Source organism: Cibotium barometz, chromosome 8, assembly GCF_041138505.1.
Source record: "Cibotium barometz isolate CiBa-2024 chromosome 8, ASM4113850v1, whole genome shotgun sequence".
In the NCBI taxonomy this organism is placed as follows: Eukaryota; Viridiplantae; Streptophyta; class Polypodiopsida; order Cyatheales; family Cibotiaceae; genus Cibotium; species Cibotium barometz.
In genome coordinates this window covers 45,002,204-45,013,979 of record NC_141053.1, presented here as the reverse complement: position 1 = coordinate 45,013,979, position 11,776 = coordinate 45,002,204, and the positions used below count along the sequence as shown (strand labels likewise).

At 42.8% G+C, this 11,776-nt stretch overlaps 1 protein-coding gene across 3 annotated transcripts; it reads left to right on the top strand.

The window, feature by feature from the left end:
* Nucleotides 1-221: 221 nt before the first annotated feature.
* On the top strand, nucleotides 222-7,950 carry LOC147636321 (uncharacterized). 3 transcript variants are annotated; one of them, XM_086801763.1, is made up of 10 exons: nucleotides 223-645; nucleotides 1,089-1,546; nucleotides 2,227-2,634; nucleotides 2,745-2,803; nucleotides 5,469-5,552; nucleotides 5,690-5,783; nucleotides 6,294-6,365; nucleotides 6,481-6,591; nucleotides 6,712-7,458; nucleotides 7,797-7,950. In XM_086801763.1, exons 2-10 carry the CDS (start codon nucleotides 1,124-1,126, stop codon nucleotides 7,824-7,826), a joined length of 2,028 nt encoding a protein of 675 aa, XP_086657889.1. In that variant the 5' UTR covers nucleotides 223-645; nucleotides 1,089-1,123; the 3' UTR covers nucleotides 7,827-7,950. The 3 variants fall into 3 exon arrangements, 2 of the variants coding, with proteins under 2 accessions (XP_086657891.1, XP_086657889.1); XR_015266517.1 differs by having other exon boundaries at nucleotides 224-645; nucleotides 6,712-7,581; XM_086801765.1 differs by having other exon boundaries at nucleotides 222-645; nucleotides 6,481-6,576; nucleotides 6,712-7,950.
* Nucleotides 7,951-11,776: the final 3,826 nt, after the last annotated feature.

Sequence of the window (11,776 nt, the reverse complement as noted above, 5' to 3'; positions counted from 1 at the left end):
TCACAATGTAATCTAATTAGAACGAAATCGTGAAAAGGTTGAGGAGGAAATCTTATCTCTCTTGTCAATTTGAGAAGGCTTGAACTTGTCTTTTCTGGAACTGTGTGTGCAAAGACCCTTAGAGAAAAATAAGTTATATTTCAATGCTTGGGGACCTACCATGAGTACCCTCAAGTCTAAGGGCACATCACTTCTCAAAATATTTTGGGCATCTACTAGCATCTCTAGCTAAGGCTATACTGGCCTACATAGTATATATAAAGGTGGCTTCTCCTCACCCTTGTGATCCAGCTCTATAAACCTAGCCCATGATTCCATTGGATATATTTATAATTTGCTGGTTTGTTGTTGCCCAAGAGAATCTTACACAGCTCTGCATTGTGGGTGGTGCCTGTCTTGCTCTCTAGACTTTCTGCTCCTGCAAGCCGGCACATGCATTTTGAACTCAAGAAGGGGGGGGAAAAAAAGATCAGATTCAGGGTTACATTGCACCCAATTGAAGAAACTTAGTAGGGTTACAAGTGGGCACATCGAGTGAATGCAGAAGTGGCGCTGCCCAGCTGGATCTGTTGCATCAAGCAATAATTTCTGCACAGTTAGGGTTTCATCTTTCTTTGCAACGAAAGCTTTCATCCTTCTAAACAGGTGTGTAGAACTCTCTCTCTCTCTCTCTCTCTCTCTCTCTCTCTCTCCCCCCCCCCCCCCACACACACACACACACACACACACGCACGCACACGCACACGCACATATTCCTCTTCCCTTCTTTTCCTTAACGTCAAACATGTATGGTGAACATTGAAAAACTACCCCCTTTGCTTCGCACCATGGCATTTTCTGTTGACGCTTTGCTATCCAGCAATGCATTGTGATCTTCTTAGATCTCAGAGTCAAGACTGCGCCCCCGACATGAAGGGCTTTTGGTCCTTTGTTGGTCATCATAGTCCTTCAGATCTGTTTTTGACTGATGATGTGTATCTGAATATAAATTGCATGCACTTATAGGTAATCTTAGTCACCATTTTTGATATGGCATTGTGCTGTCCTGAAAGTTTCATGTTGTGTATTGCTTTTTGTTGCTTTTCTAGCACCTTTTCCGGGGCGAGGTCTTGTGTACGGCCGAATGGGTGACACTTCGGCCACCACCAATGATCAGACCGAATCTTCACCAATTGCCATGGTTCTAGATTTAAATGTAGTTTCTATGCTGACATTAGAGCCAGGTGTTTTCATTTCTGAAGATAGTGATGGCGGCTCAGGAAGTGCAATCATAGAACATGAGCTTGATGCTACCCAGAGGGAAGATGATGCACATACTGATGCTGACATTAAAGAGGTGGATCACCACAGTGTCAAAGAATCCTGTAACAAAGAACAGCAACTGAAAGATGATTCGATTCTCTTAGAGGCGCCCCAAGAGATTGAGTCCGTGTCTTTACTGAAGGTAGAAGGAGCATCTGTGCCATTTGAAGAGATCTCGATTGTAAAAGCTCCCAAGATACATGGAGGATTGCATGCTCCACAAACAAAGGGGGTACCAGTAAGGGTAAGTTTGTTTCACCAGGCTCTCTTTTAGCACCGTTTCAACTTTCATTTGAAAATGTGTGTGTGTGAATGTGTTTGGGGCGGGCTTGAGGGGACGCATTTTGCTTTATGGCTCAGGATTCAAACCTTCAAAAGCTGTCCCCAACTATTTACAGGTTGAGTTCTTTTTTTGGCCATGTGTTGGCTTATGAGGGCTTGGATTACTATGCAATAGTCGCAAATTCTGCTAGAGCTTTACCTGCGTTTCTTGCAGATTTGATTGCATAAGCTGCCAAGAATGTTGTGCAGCATATTTTCCTGTTCGTCATTAGGTTAATCTTATGAGGTACTGGCCCTTCGATACTGTACAATTCCTAACGCGTACTCTCATAGCCTCTGTCCCTCGTTAGTGTCAAGGCTTGCAAATTGGGCTTTATGATCTCACCTATCTAGCCTGTAGCCGGTAGTCATATCCAGGTACTGTTACGTCTGTGGGAGGAGTGATGCATGTGGCATATTGGGCTGGCCGATCAGTAGACGATATAGGTGGTCAAAGCAGGTGGCATTATGGGCAGCAGATGATCTTGGCTAGCTGCCACTTCGTGGCTACCCCCATTTATGTGAGCTGACAAGGAATCATGACTGTTCACTTTTTACAAAGATTTCAACCAATTTATTAGCAACCTTTATTTTTTATCACAGGGACGAATAAGGGCCAATCAAAAGCTAGAGGTCAAGGCACAGAGATCTGAAGATGTAGGAACAAAGAGAACCGTACTTTCCAGTGCTCAAGCATCTAAAGATCTCCTAGCTTCTTCTTCCCTTTTCAAAAATTCTTACAAAACTACCAGCAGAGCCAAAGCTGATGGACTTGCAAGAAAGAAAGAAACCCCTGCAGACGTCGCTGCTCCACCATCATCAAATTGTGTCTTGCGCAGGTCTCTCAGCAGTAGCTCCCGTTCTAACTTCACAGTTCCACAACCTTTTGCACTTGCCACTGATAAACGGGCATCTATTGGAGGTCGGGCAATCATTGGTGAGGTGCCTTCCCAGTCACAGCCTCATCGTATCACCGGGACGCTGGGAAACTCGGCTTTGAAGGAACCTCAGGTGCTTGCGTTGTTTTTGATTTTCTGATTTTGAGTTTTGAGCATGAGAAAGAGAGGTGAGTGTAAACGATCACTTTTCTGGCTACAATCAAATGTTGATGTATGCAACAGGTCTCCAAAAAGACGGTGTTGTTACCGATGATCAAGCCATTGGAAGAGGAGAGCATAAAGTAAGCTTGTAGTATCCCTGTATAAGCATTCGTGGTTTGCATTCTGGGCTTTTCTGTGTTTCTTTGCGCACGTGTTGCTGTGGAAAACTGATTTTGGACTGTCATATGGTTTAACTGCATATTACCACGTATTCCAAGCAACACATCATGTGGAAGGCATGCATATGTGGGAATTCCTCAAATCTGTCAAATAGTAAAGCTCAAGCTCATATCCTTAATGCAGAATTCACAAGTGGAGAGAGAGAGAGAGAGAGAGAGAGAGAGAGAGAGAGAGCAAAGCTGAGTACATCATGCCAGACACCCCATGTACGTAAATTGGAGGTGTTTATTACACCCCCATGCAATGTGGTATAAATGAAACAAATGGAAAATAATACATAGATCTGTATTATGGATGGGTCTGTCCAAAAGCAGTGCCTAAAGCCAGTCTGATGACGGAAGGCAAGTGTTCTCAGTGAAAGGGGAGAGAGATTAGTGGAGGTGTTTAATACACCCCCATGCAATGTGGTATAAATTGGAGGTGTTTAATACACTCCCATGTAATGTGGTATAAATGAAACACATGGAAAATTAATGCATAGATCTGTATTATGGATGGGTCTGTCCAAAAGCAGTTCCGAAAGCCCGTGGCTATGGTGTCTCTGAAACAGGTATAAAATCTACAGCTGTCATCCACTAATCTGCCATGTGAATCTCAGGTGTGGACAGTGTGCCAAAGTCTGCTGTGAAGTAGTCAGATGACAGGAGGCAAGTGGTCTCAGAGCGAAAGGAGAGAGAGAGAGAGAGAGAGGCAAGTGGTCTCAGCGAAAGGAGAGAGCGAGAGCGAGCAAGAGAGAGAGAACGAATGAGATTGCAATGGCACCAAGTGTGACAATGTTACCGATCTCATGATGCACACAGATTGGAAGGCTTCCCAATGTTGAAGCTATAACTTTTAGTGCAAGGGAAAGTGCACCCAGATTTCTTTGAAAGGCTCCAAATCAGGTCAATCTGAACTGCTTTCTGTGCAAACCGTTCTCAACAGGCTCAGGTGCTAGTGCAGGGTACGTAGTCCAGTAACCACTACATCCTTGCAGAATAGCTGCACAGATCTTTTGTAATGTCCAGCTACTAGCATGTGTCCCAACAAGTCCCATTTATGTCTACTTTTGGTATACCAAGGCTGCATATCCTGTCTGTTGCAAACATAAACTTAAGATCATTGGTGGGTTTGTGCACGAGAAACCCCGAGTTCTTTTGTTGGAATGTCCAGGTACTAGCATGTGTCCCAACAAGTTCTATTCATGTCTTCTTTTGGTATACCAAGGCTGCATATCCTGTTCTTTGCAAACATAAACTAAGACCATTAGTGGGTTTGTGCACGAGAAACCCCGAGTTCTTTTGTTGGAATGTCCAGGTACTAGCATGTGTCCCAACAAGTTCTATTCATGTCTTCTTTTGGTATACCAAGGCTGCATATCCTGTTCTTTGCAAACATAAACTAAGACCATTAGTGGGTTTGTGCACGAGAAACCCCAATTTAGTGGGCAAAATTCCAATTTCTGGTTAAGTTACAGTCGTACTCTTACCTCCTGTGCATGAGAGCCCCGTGGGCATGGGACTCGCTGAAGAAGTCTTATGCTGATGCAAAAACGCAGATCCGACCTGTCCCATGCAGCCGACAGCAGTTTCTTGCAGCCGATAGGACACCTTGTAGCCGACAGGTCCTCCTTGTCCTTCTCCTAGTCCAACACTCGTCAAATCTGCACTTCATGCTCCAAAACCTGGTTCTAACTGATTCTTGAGTTCCTTCTTTATCTGTTGCCCTTCAGGACTAGCCTCAGAGAATGTCCATGGCAAATCTTGCACATGACATACATGTAGGTGCAGTATGAGATGATAGGTGTATGGTATGACTATGCTATGATGCACATGAGGATACGTACTTTAGTTATGTAGAGAGTTAAAAATTATAGAACCTAGTTAACAAATTTGGTTTAAAAAATTAATAAATAATGAACGATCAAGCACTCATCAGTCCCAAATGGACTGGTAGAATTGAAATATGAATCGACTGTACACTCTTAGACATGAAACCTCAAATGCACTAAGGCACACAAATAGGTCAGATATGTGCGCCATGAGTCCATTGAAAAGGAAAATTGAAGGAGCAAGGCAATTGGGAGAAGTTGAGGGCTAGGAACAAGGGTGCAAGAATTATGAATAGGGGTTTGAAGAGTCGGTATCAAGCAAAGATGGCACATAGATAGAATACTAAGTGAAAATCAATCAATTAACAAATTGTTTTATTTCAAGTACGGGTACATAAAGCATGTACCGGTACGGTATGTATTGAAAGTACCGATTGGATGTTTACGAGTACAGAATTCAACTATGTATAGAATGGCTACATGTTATTGCACCTTTGTCCTCTATAGCACCCCCCCTGCCCCGCGGCACCCGCGTGCGCAATGCCCTGCGTATGGCCCGGAATGATGCTTTTACTAATGTAGCTTTTTTATGTTTAATTGAAAAAATAAAAAACCATTTTGCATCCCCTGATGCTTTATACTGTAGTTTTTATTATTTTTTACTTTTTGGAGTTTAATTCAACTTGGATGCTAATGCTCATAACACATCTTTGTAAAGAATGCTAGACAAGTAAGCGTTGTATGGTTTTCTTCAGGCCTGTGGAGGATGCTAATGCTATGATCGATGTCCTGACAGAAGGGAAAGCTGATGAAGATGACACCGAGTCTGTTTCTTCAGTGTATCCTTGTATTTGAGAACTGGGTTATGTCCTCTGCAGCTGTATTCCTAGTCTACTTACTAAGAGAGGATTTTTTGTGGATAAACAAATCTCTCATATAGCATTTTTTTGTTGGAGGATATCTTAACTCTTATCAGAGGATCTAAGCCTCGCAGGGTGAAGGCTTCTGTTGCTATAAATGCAAACGGTTTTAGCTTCAAATGCGATGAACGTGCTGAGAAGCGGAAACAGGTACATGTGGCTGGTTTCTACAATATGTGGAATTTGTAACTGTCTATATGAGCTGCAAGAACTCATAACACTCAAGATTTCCATCTGCTTTTAGCTGTTTGGGTTCGGAGATAGAGTAGGGAATGGTCATGCAGACTCTTATCTGCATGATCGGTGGCTGGTGTTATAGCTGGGAGCGCATCATGCAGAATGGGTGGTTCTACGATCATTCCATTCTGTCATGGTTGTGGGGAGGCACCACATTAGCCAGGTTCAGAATGCACACTAGTCCTCTGTTCAACATGTCAGCCTGGTTCAGAATGAAATGTTGGGTGCAACAATCCAATGATTGAACGTGAGCCCTTGCAAAAGATCTGGTTCGCTTGTCTGATGTTAGGTAGAATGGCACTGACTGCCAAGGTCTTGGGATGAAGACACCGGACATCCCACTGGATCTGCTGGTCTAATCCATGACAATGATGTAGAGGTTTCGTGTCTTCAAGCTGACTGGTCTTTTTCTTTTTATTGCAGTTCTACTCAAAATTAGTGGAATTACATGCTGCCAAGGAGAAGGAAAGAAGTCAGATTCAAGCAAAGACAAAGGTATCTCCGGAACATGGCACCTGTTTGAAGGATTAAAAATAAATTTTTCCCCTTACATTCCTATGGGTTTGATGCACATGTTTAATTCCGAAAATGCGTTTACAATGTTTTTTAGGAAGAAATGGACGCCGAAATCAAACAGCTAAGGAAAAGCTTGACATTTAAGGCCACGCCGATGCCGATATTCTATCGTGAGGGAGCACCACCAAAGGTTGAACTGAAAAAGGCAAGCTTTTTCCATGAAATGGGCTATTTTTCATGCTCACAAGGCATTGATTGATTGGCCCAGCAATAGCTATGTTTTGGTTAACAGATGTTTATGAGGTATGCTGTTGTCATGATGCAGATTCCCACTACACGAGCCAAATCACCAAAGCTGGGTAGACGAAGTAGTTCCATGGGTTCAAACGGTGAAGGTTTGAGTGACAACTTGCCAAGGTCTGAAGACGAAAGTGATGAGAAGGCTGTCGACCAAAGCAGGCTGGAAAATGCAAAGAAAACTTTGAGAAGATCTTCATCTAGACCGGCATGCGATAAAACACTGAAGGATGAAGCCCCTGGATGTGATGAAGTATCAAGTGGAGCAACACCACATGATCAAGTAGGGACTTCTGCTGATGGCATTAGTGTGGTGGAGGTGGATATAGCACCTGCAAATTTGAGTGACAAAGACGGTGTTTCTGAGCAAACCTATGACAATGTGCATGTTGTAAATGGGTGCCCAGAATGTGGGAGCATTACTGTGGAGAGCGAGGATGTAAATCCTGGCCAAGCACCAGCTTCCAATTCAGAGTATGTAGCAGGATTTGCCTCTGCCAATATTTTATGTAAGGATGATGATCTCAAGGATGACAGTCTTCTTAATAGAAAAGATGTTGAAAAGAGTGAATGTAGTAGGCCAAAATCTGAGCTTGCTCATGAGACGAAATCAAGGAGTGGGAGATCTCAGCAGCAAGCACCAAAAGAGGAGATGCATGATGCTAAAACCGTAAAAAAAGAACGGCTCAAGGCTTCAACACCATCATTTCGGCCCAAAAAGGGGAACCAATCATTGAAGCAAACCACGAAGGGCGGTCTTGTTATGACTACGGCGGTGGGTGCCAATGCAGCAGTGCAGCCATGAATCAAATGAAGTCAAAGCATATCTCCTCAGTGTTCAAAGCCTGACCTTCCTACACACTGATTGTCTCTGGAGTGTTTTTTTGTTTTGGCCTGGGTTTGTAGAACTCTTCTCCAAGACTGTTAGCTCACCCACATATTGTAGCCATTATGGGCACTTCAGTTGTATGCGTGTGTATGAAAAAGAAAGGGGGGGGGGGGGATGTTGACTAGTATCTTTATCATTGTGTTTCTTAAGAAGTGTGGTTGCCTGTCTTGGCTGGGGTTACATCTTGAGGATGCTTACATTAATTTTGCCTTATGCATTGTCAGGAAAATAAAAAGGCTTGGATACCTCAGTAAAACAGTTGGTAAGGAGGAGGCACGTTGCCTGCTGCTATCCCATATATAGAAGTTCCATTGCCTAGCCTTTCGATGCTTCCCTTGTTGAATTGTTGGAATAACCTAAAGCAGAAGTTTGGATTCTTATATTTTTTCTCGTCATGGGAGGGCCTCTTCTTGTAATAACATGTAAAAGCATCAGTGGTGTTGCCATCGGCTTTTGTAATTTTGACAGTTGTTTCTCTCATAACTAAAGACCCAGGGCCTTCTACCTTCATAAGGTTCATTTTGGATTGGCAATCTTACCATGCATGGGCCTGAATCCCATAGTGCATTTCTACACGTGAAAGTTATCCAACAACATGTGTAAGTCTGTCTTAGTTGGGGCCAGCTGGTTCTTCCAACTCTTTCAATCTTTGCCTTACCCGCTAGCATGTGTAAACTTCCGTGGAGGTGTGCACACACGTGCACACACATACCTAACAGTAATAATAATAGAATATGAATATACGTATATATGTATGTATGTATGCATGCAAATATATGGAGATCCTTTGGAGCATGGACTAAGGTCCATCATATGCTCATATACTTGGGAGATGCACGCGTGCGTGTGCACATACCTAACAGTAATAATAATAAATATGAATACAAAATGAATATATGTGTGTGTGTGTGTGTGTGCGCGCACGCATATATATACATATATATACATATATATATATATGTATATATATATACATATATGGAGTTCCTTTGGAGCATGGATTAAGGCCCAACATATGCTCTGATACTTGGGAGTCCACCCAACCGACAATGAATCAATCCTTAAAACCAAAGTGCTTTTCAGCTCACCTTAAAGTACCTTTTGGAGTGCTTGAAATAGGACAAAAGATGACCTCCAAAAAGCTATCCCGAAATGCTCCTTGTTTCGGTTATCGAGTCTTGTTGCTTTACTGCTTGTTCTATTGCTTCCTTATACCATTCATTACAAGCAACAAACTAAGCCTTGTGCTCTTGACCATGCATAGTGTAAAAGATGTATCTGTTTGTCCTTAGGCCATTCACCCCATCACCACTCCTAGGCATGAACAAGACGGCTTCACATTACAAGTGCATGTCATCATTGCATCTCCCTAAAGCGAATTAAGTCTGTGCCAAAACCGCATCAATGGTGGCTTGCCTCCAAGGTATTTGCCTTGAAGTGACTAGAATGACGGGGTTGAGTATAGAGAGAGAGGCACACAAAAACACAAGTTTCAGCACATCTACAGCCATTACATGCATATCAATGATCACTTACAACGTGCTAGTAAGACATTGCATGTGAGTGACGAATCCACAAAAGCAGCAATTGACTTGTTTATCCATCTACTTAGCCATCCGTCTCTTGCAAGGTTTGAGGGTGTAATGTCTCAACTGCATGTAATTTATGGTTCATTAATGCATCAGCTTCCCTTGCTCTAAAGTGGATGGTGTTGCCTTGCAAGATTTGAGCATGCAGTGTGTTTAAGTGTATGCAATTTATGATTCTTTTTTGGTACACTGTCTTCCTTTGCACTAAAGTAGATAGTCGTGAAGCAATGTAATTAAAATAACCTTTTTTTTAAAATAGTTACCCCAACTGATGATTGCTAGAAAGTTGATGGAGAGAGGTCGAGGGAATGGGCTCAAGTTAGACCCTTAGCATGTGAAGGAAACACCCTTGGGCTCTAGTTAACCTTGGGTTATGCCTTCACCCTTAGCATGTGAAGGAAACACACATTGAAGGTGGTGTACGTGGTTCATTGCCATCCTATGATTGTCTTGATGTGTGTACTGCATCTACAACTTATCCCTTTGCAAGGGGAAAAAAAAGTGGAAGGCACCTTTGCAGGAGTGAAGGACATTGTTTCCCAAATGAGGTGTGTATTTGCAAAATGCTGACTAGGAGTGAAATTAAAAAAAATTCGCACCCAACTCGTGAATTTCCGAATTTCCCGCCCTTTCCATTTGAATTCTCCTTACCTTTTGAATATGAAAACCTCTTCTCTTGAACTCTTGTGCCACTTAAATATCCTAAAATAACAACCAACAAACAAATAAAGTACTTGTATTACAGACTGACATAAATATTCTATGCAATAAAGGGAGAAAAATTCAAGGCCCATTTTAATTTATAACCTGATTGTTACTTCATTAATAAATAGTTATTTTCTTCCATGTTGAATATTCTGATTTCAATAATATCATAAATGAGTGTACGAGGAAGAAACTTGGTGCAAGTGAAGGCGGTAAGCCAATGAAAAGTTTCACTTATTTCTTAGAACTCATGTTCACACAATTACTCTTAAGGTTTAAGCTTACAACTTATAAGTGGGGTTAAGCTCAGATGATTAATCAGAAATGAATTGGAAAAAGAATACAGATATCATCTACGACACCAAAAGAAGAGGATCCATGGACTGGCATTTTTGGGCTTTGTCTGCAAATGCTTCTGGGTGAGGGTTCTCAGCAATTCTCTTGGGGGCTTGATTTTTTGCTGTTTGAGGAGGTGTTTAACGGCTAGTAATTTGAATTTTTTGTGGGCGATCATGTAGCCGCGCCCCATCATGGTAGTTATAGAGAAGGGGCGCTGTGTATGCAGCAACAAGAAGCCATTGTAGCTTGTCTCGTTGCCAGAGCTGCAGCAAAATCTCTGCCAATTGCCAAAAACTACGTGTTCGAGTTTGAATGGGCGATTTGCCGCCAAGTCCTGGCCACACCTGCTGCTGCTCCCCAACTGGGCGGCGCCCACGTCGCCCAACTGGGCAGCTCCCGCCGCCTTGCCCAAAGAGGCCCGCTCCATGTGAAACAGCTCCTCCAACGTGCAATCCCTCCTCATCAAGGCCAGCAGAGATGGATCTTCTAAGCTCTTCTGCAGAGACAGAATGTCCTAGATAATCTTAATGTACAGTCTTCTAACCATGCAAGAGAGCCTACTTCTGTGCTTCTCATATCTCTAATTCTTATCAAGGATGCTTGGATTCACAAACCTTGACCTAAGCGGTGAGATGCCCACAACAAAATTAAGGACGGCAAAATTAATTAGAGGATTAAAGCCCAATAATATGGACAATATATTTGTAGTTTTTTTTGTACTTTTTAAAGCCCAATAATATGGACAATATATTTGTAGTTTTTTTTTTGTACTTTTTAATACTCTTTTTTTTGGGGGCCGCCCGGGGGTTTGGCCGGCCTCTTCCACATGTCACAGCGGCCTTTTTCTAAGGCTGCCTCCATTGTGGGGTCATGGACTCATCACACACAATATAGATAGCCCTAGTTGAAACCCCAGGGGTGATGACCATCTCCCATTTTTTGTAGGAATCTTCTTTCTTGGCACTTGGCAGTTCACACACGACATAGACTAACAATTCTCTCATACCATTCCCTATGTGTTTTTGGTCGAAGTGGCTGGACTAGCAGTCTGGTGGTGGGACCTCCATTCGAATCCAACAAACGACACTTTTTTCTTGTCATCTTGTGGGTTTTTTCAAGGTGGCCCGCCGCCACTTGGTCGAGGGCTCAAGGCCAACCTTATGTCCCCAAAAAGCCTGAGATGTGAAATGTGAGGTGTGAGCCATGAGTCTAGCTCACCAGACATGAGCCCCCCGCCCCCTAAGTCCAGGTGTGAGACATGAGACGTGATCCGTGAGCCTAGCTCACTAAACATGAGCTCCCCCCCCCTTTCAAATTGCATGGTTTTAAGTCCTTATGAAGGATTTTGAACTCTAACCCCTTTCTCTTTTGCCCACCCTCACTTTCCAAATGCTTCGTGTTTTAGTCCTTATCAACAAAGATGCCCATTACCCACCAAGCCCAACCTCTTCGTCTCAAAGACAACCAAACTATGCTTGGTTGTTTTTGGCCACCCTTCGACGAAAAGGAAGACCTTAATGGCATTCCAGCTTTTCCCTTAATGAAAAATGAAGAAATTACAAATAAGTTTG

Excerpts from the sequence above, each read along its gene's own strand:
- LOC147636321 (XM_086801763.1), top strand. The coding sequence starts at position 1,124 with ATGGGTGACACTTCGGCCACCACCAATGATCAGACCGAATCTTCACCA. Across the intron at positions 1,547-2,226 it reads CAAAGGGGGTACCAGTAAGG|GGACGAATAAGGGCCAATCA; the intron begins GTAAGTTTGTTT and ends TTTTTATCACAG. Across the intron at positions 5,784-6,293 it reads GTGCTGAGAAGCGGAAACAG|TTCTACTCAAAATTAGTGGA; the intron begins GTACATGTGGCT and ends TTTTTATTGCAG.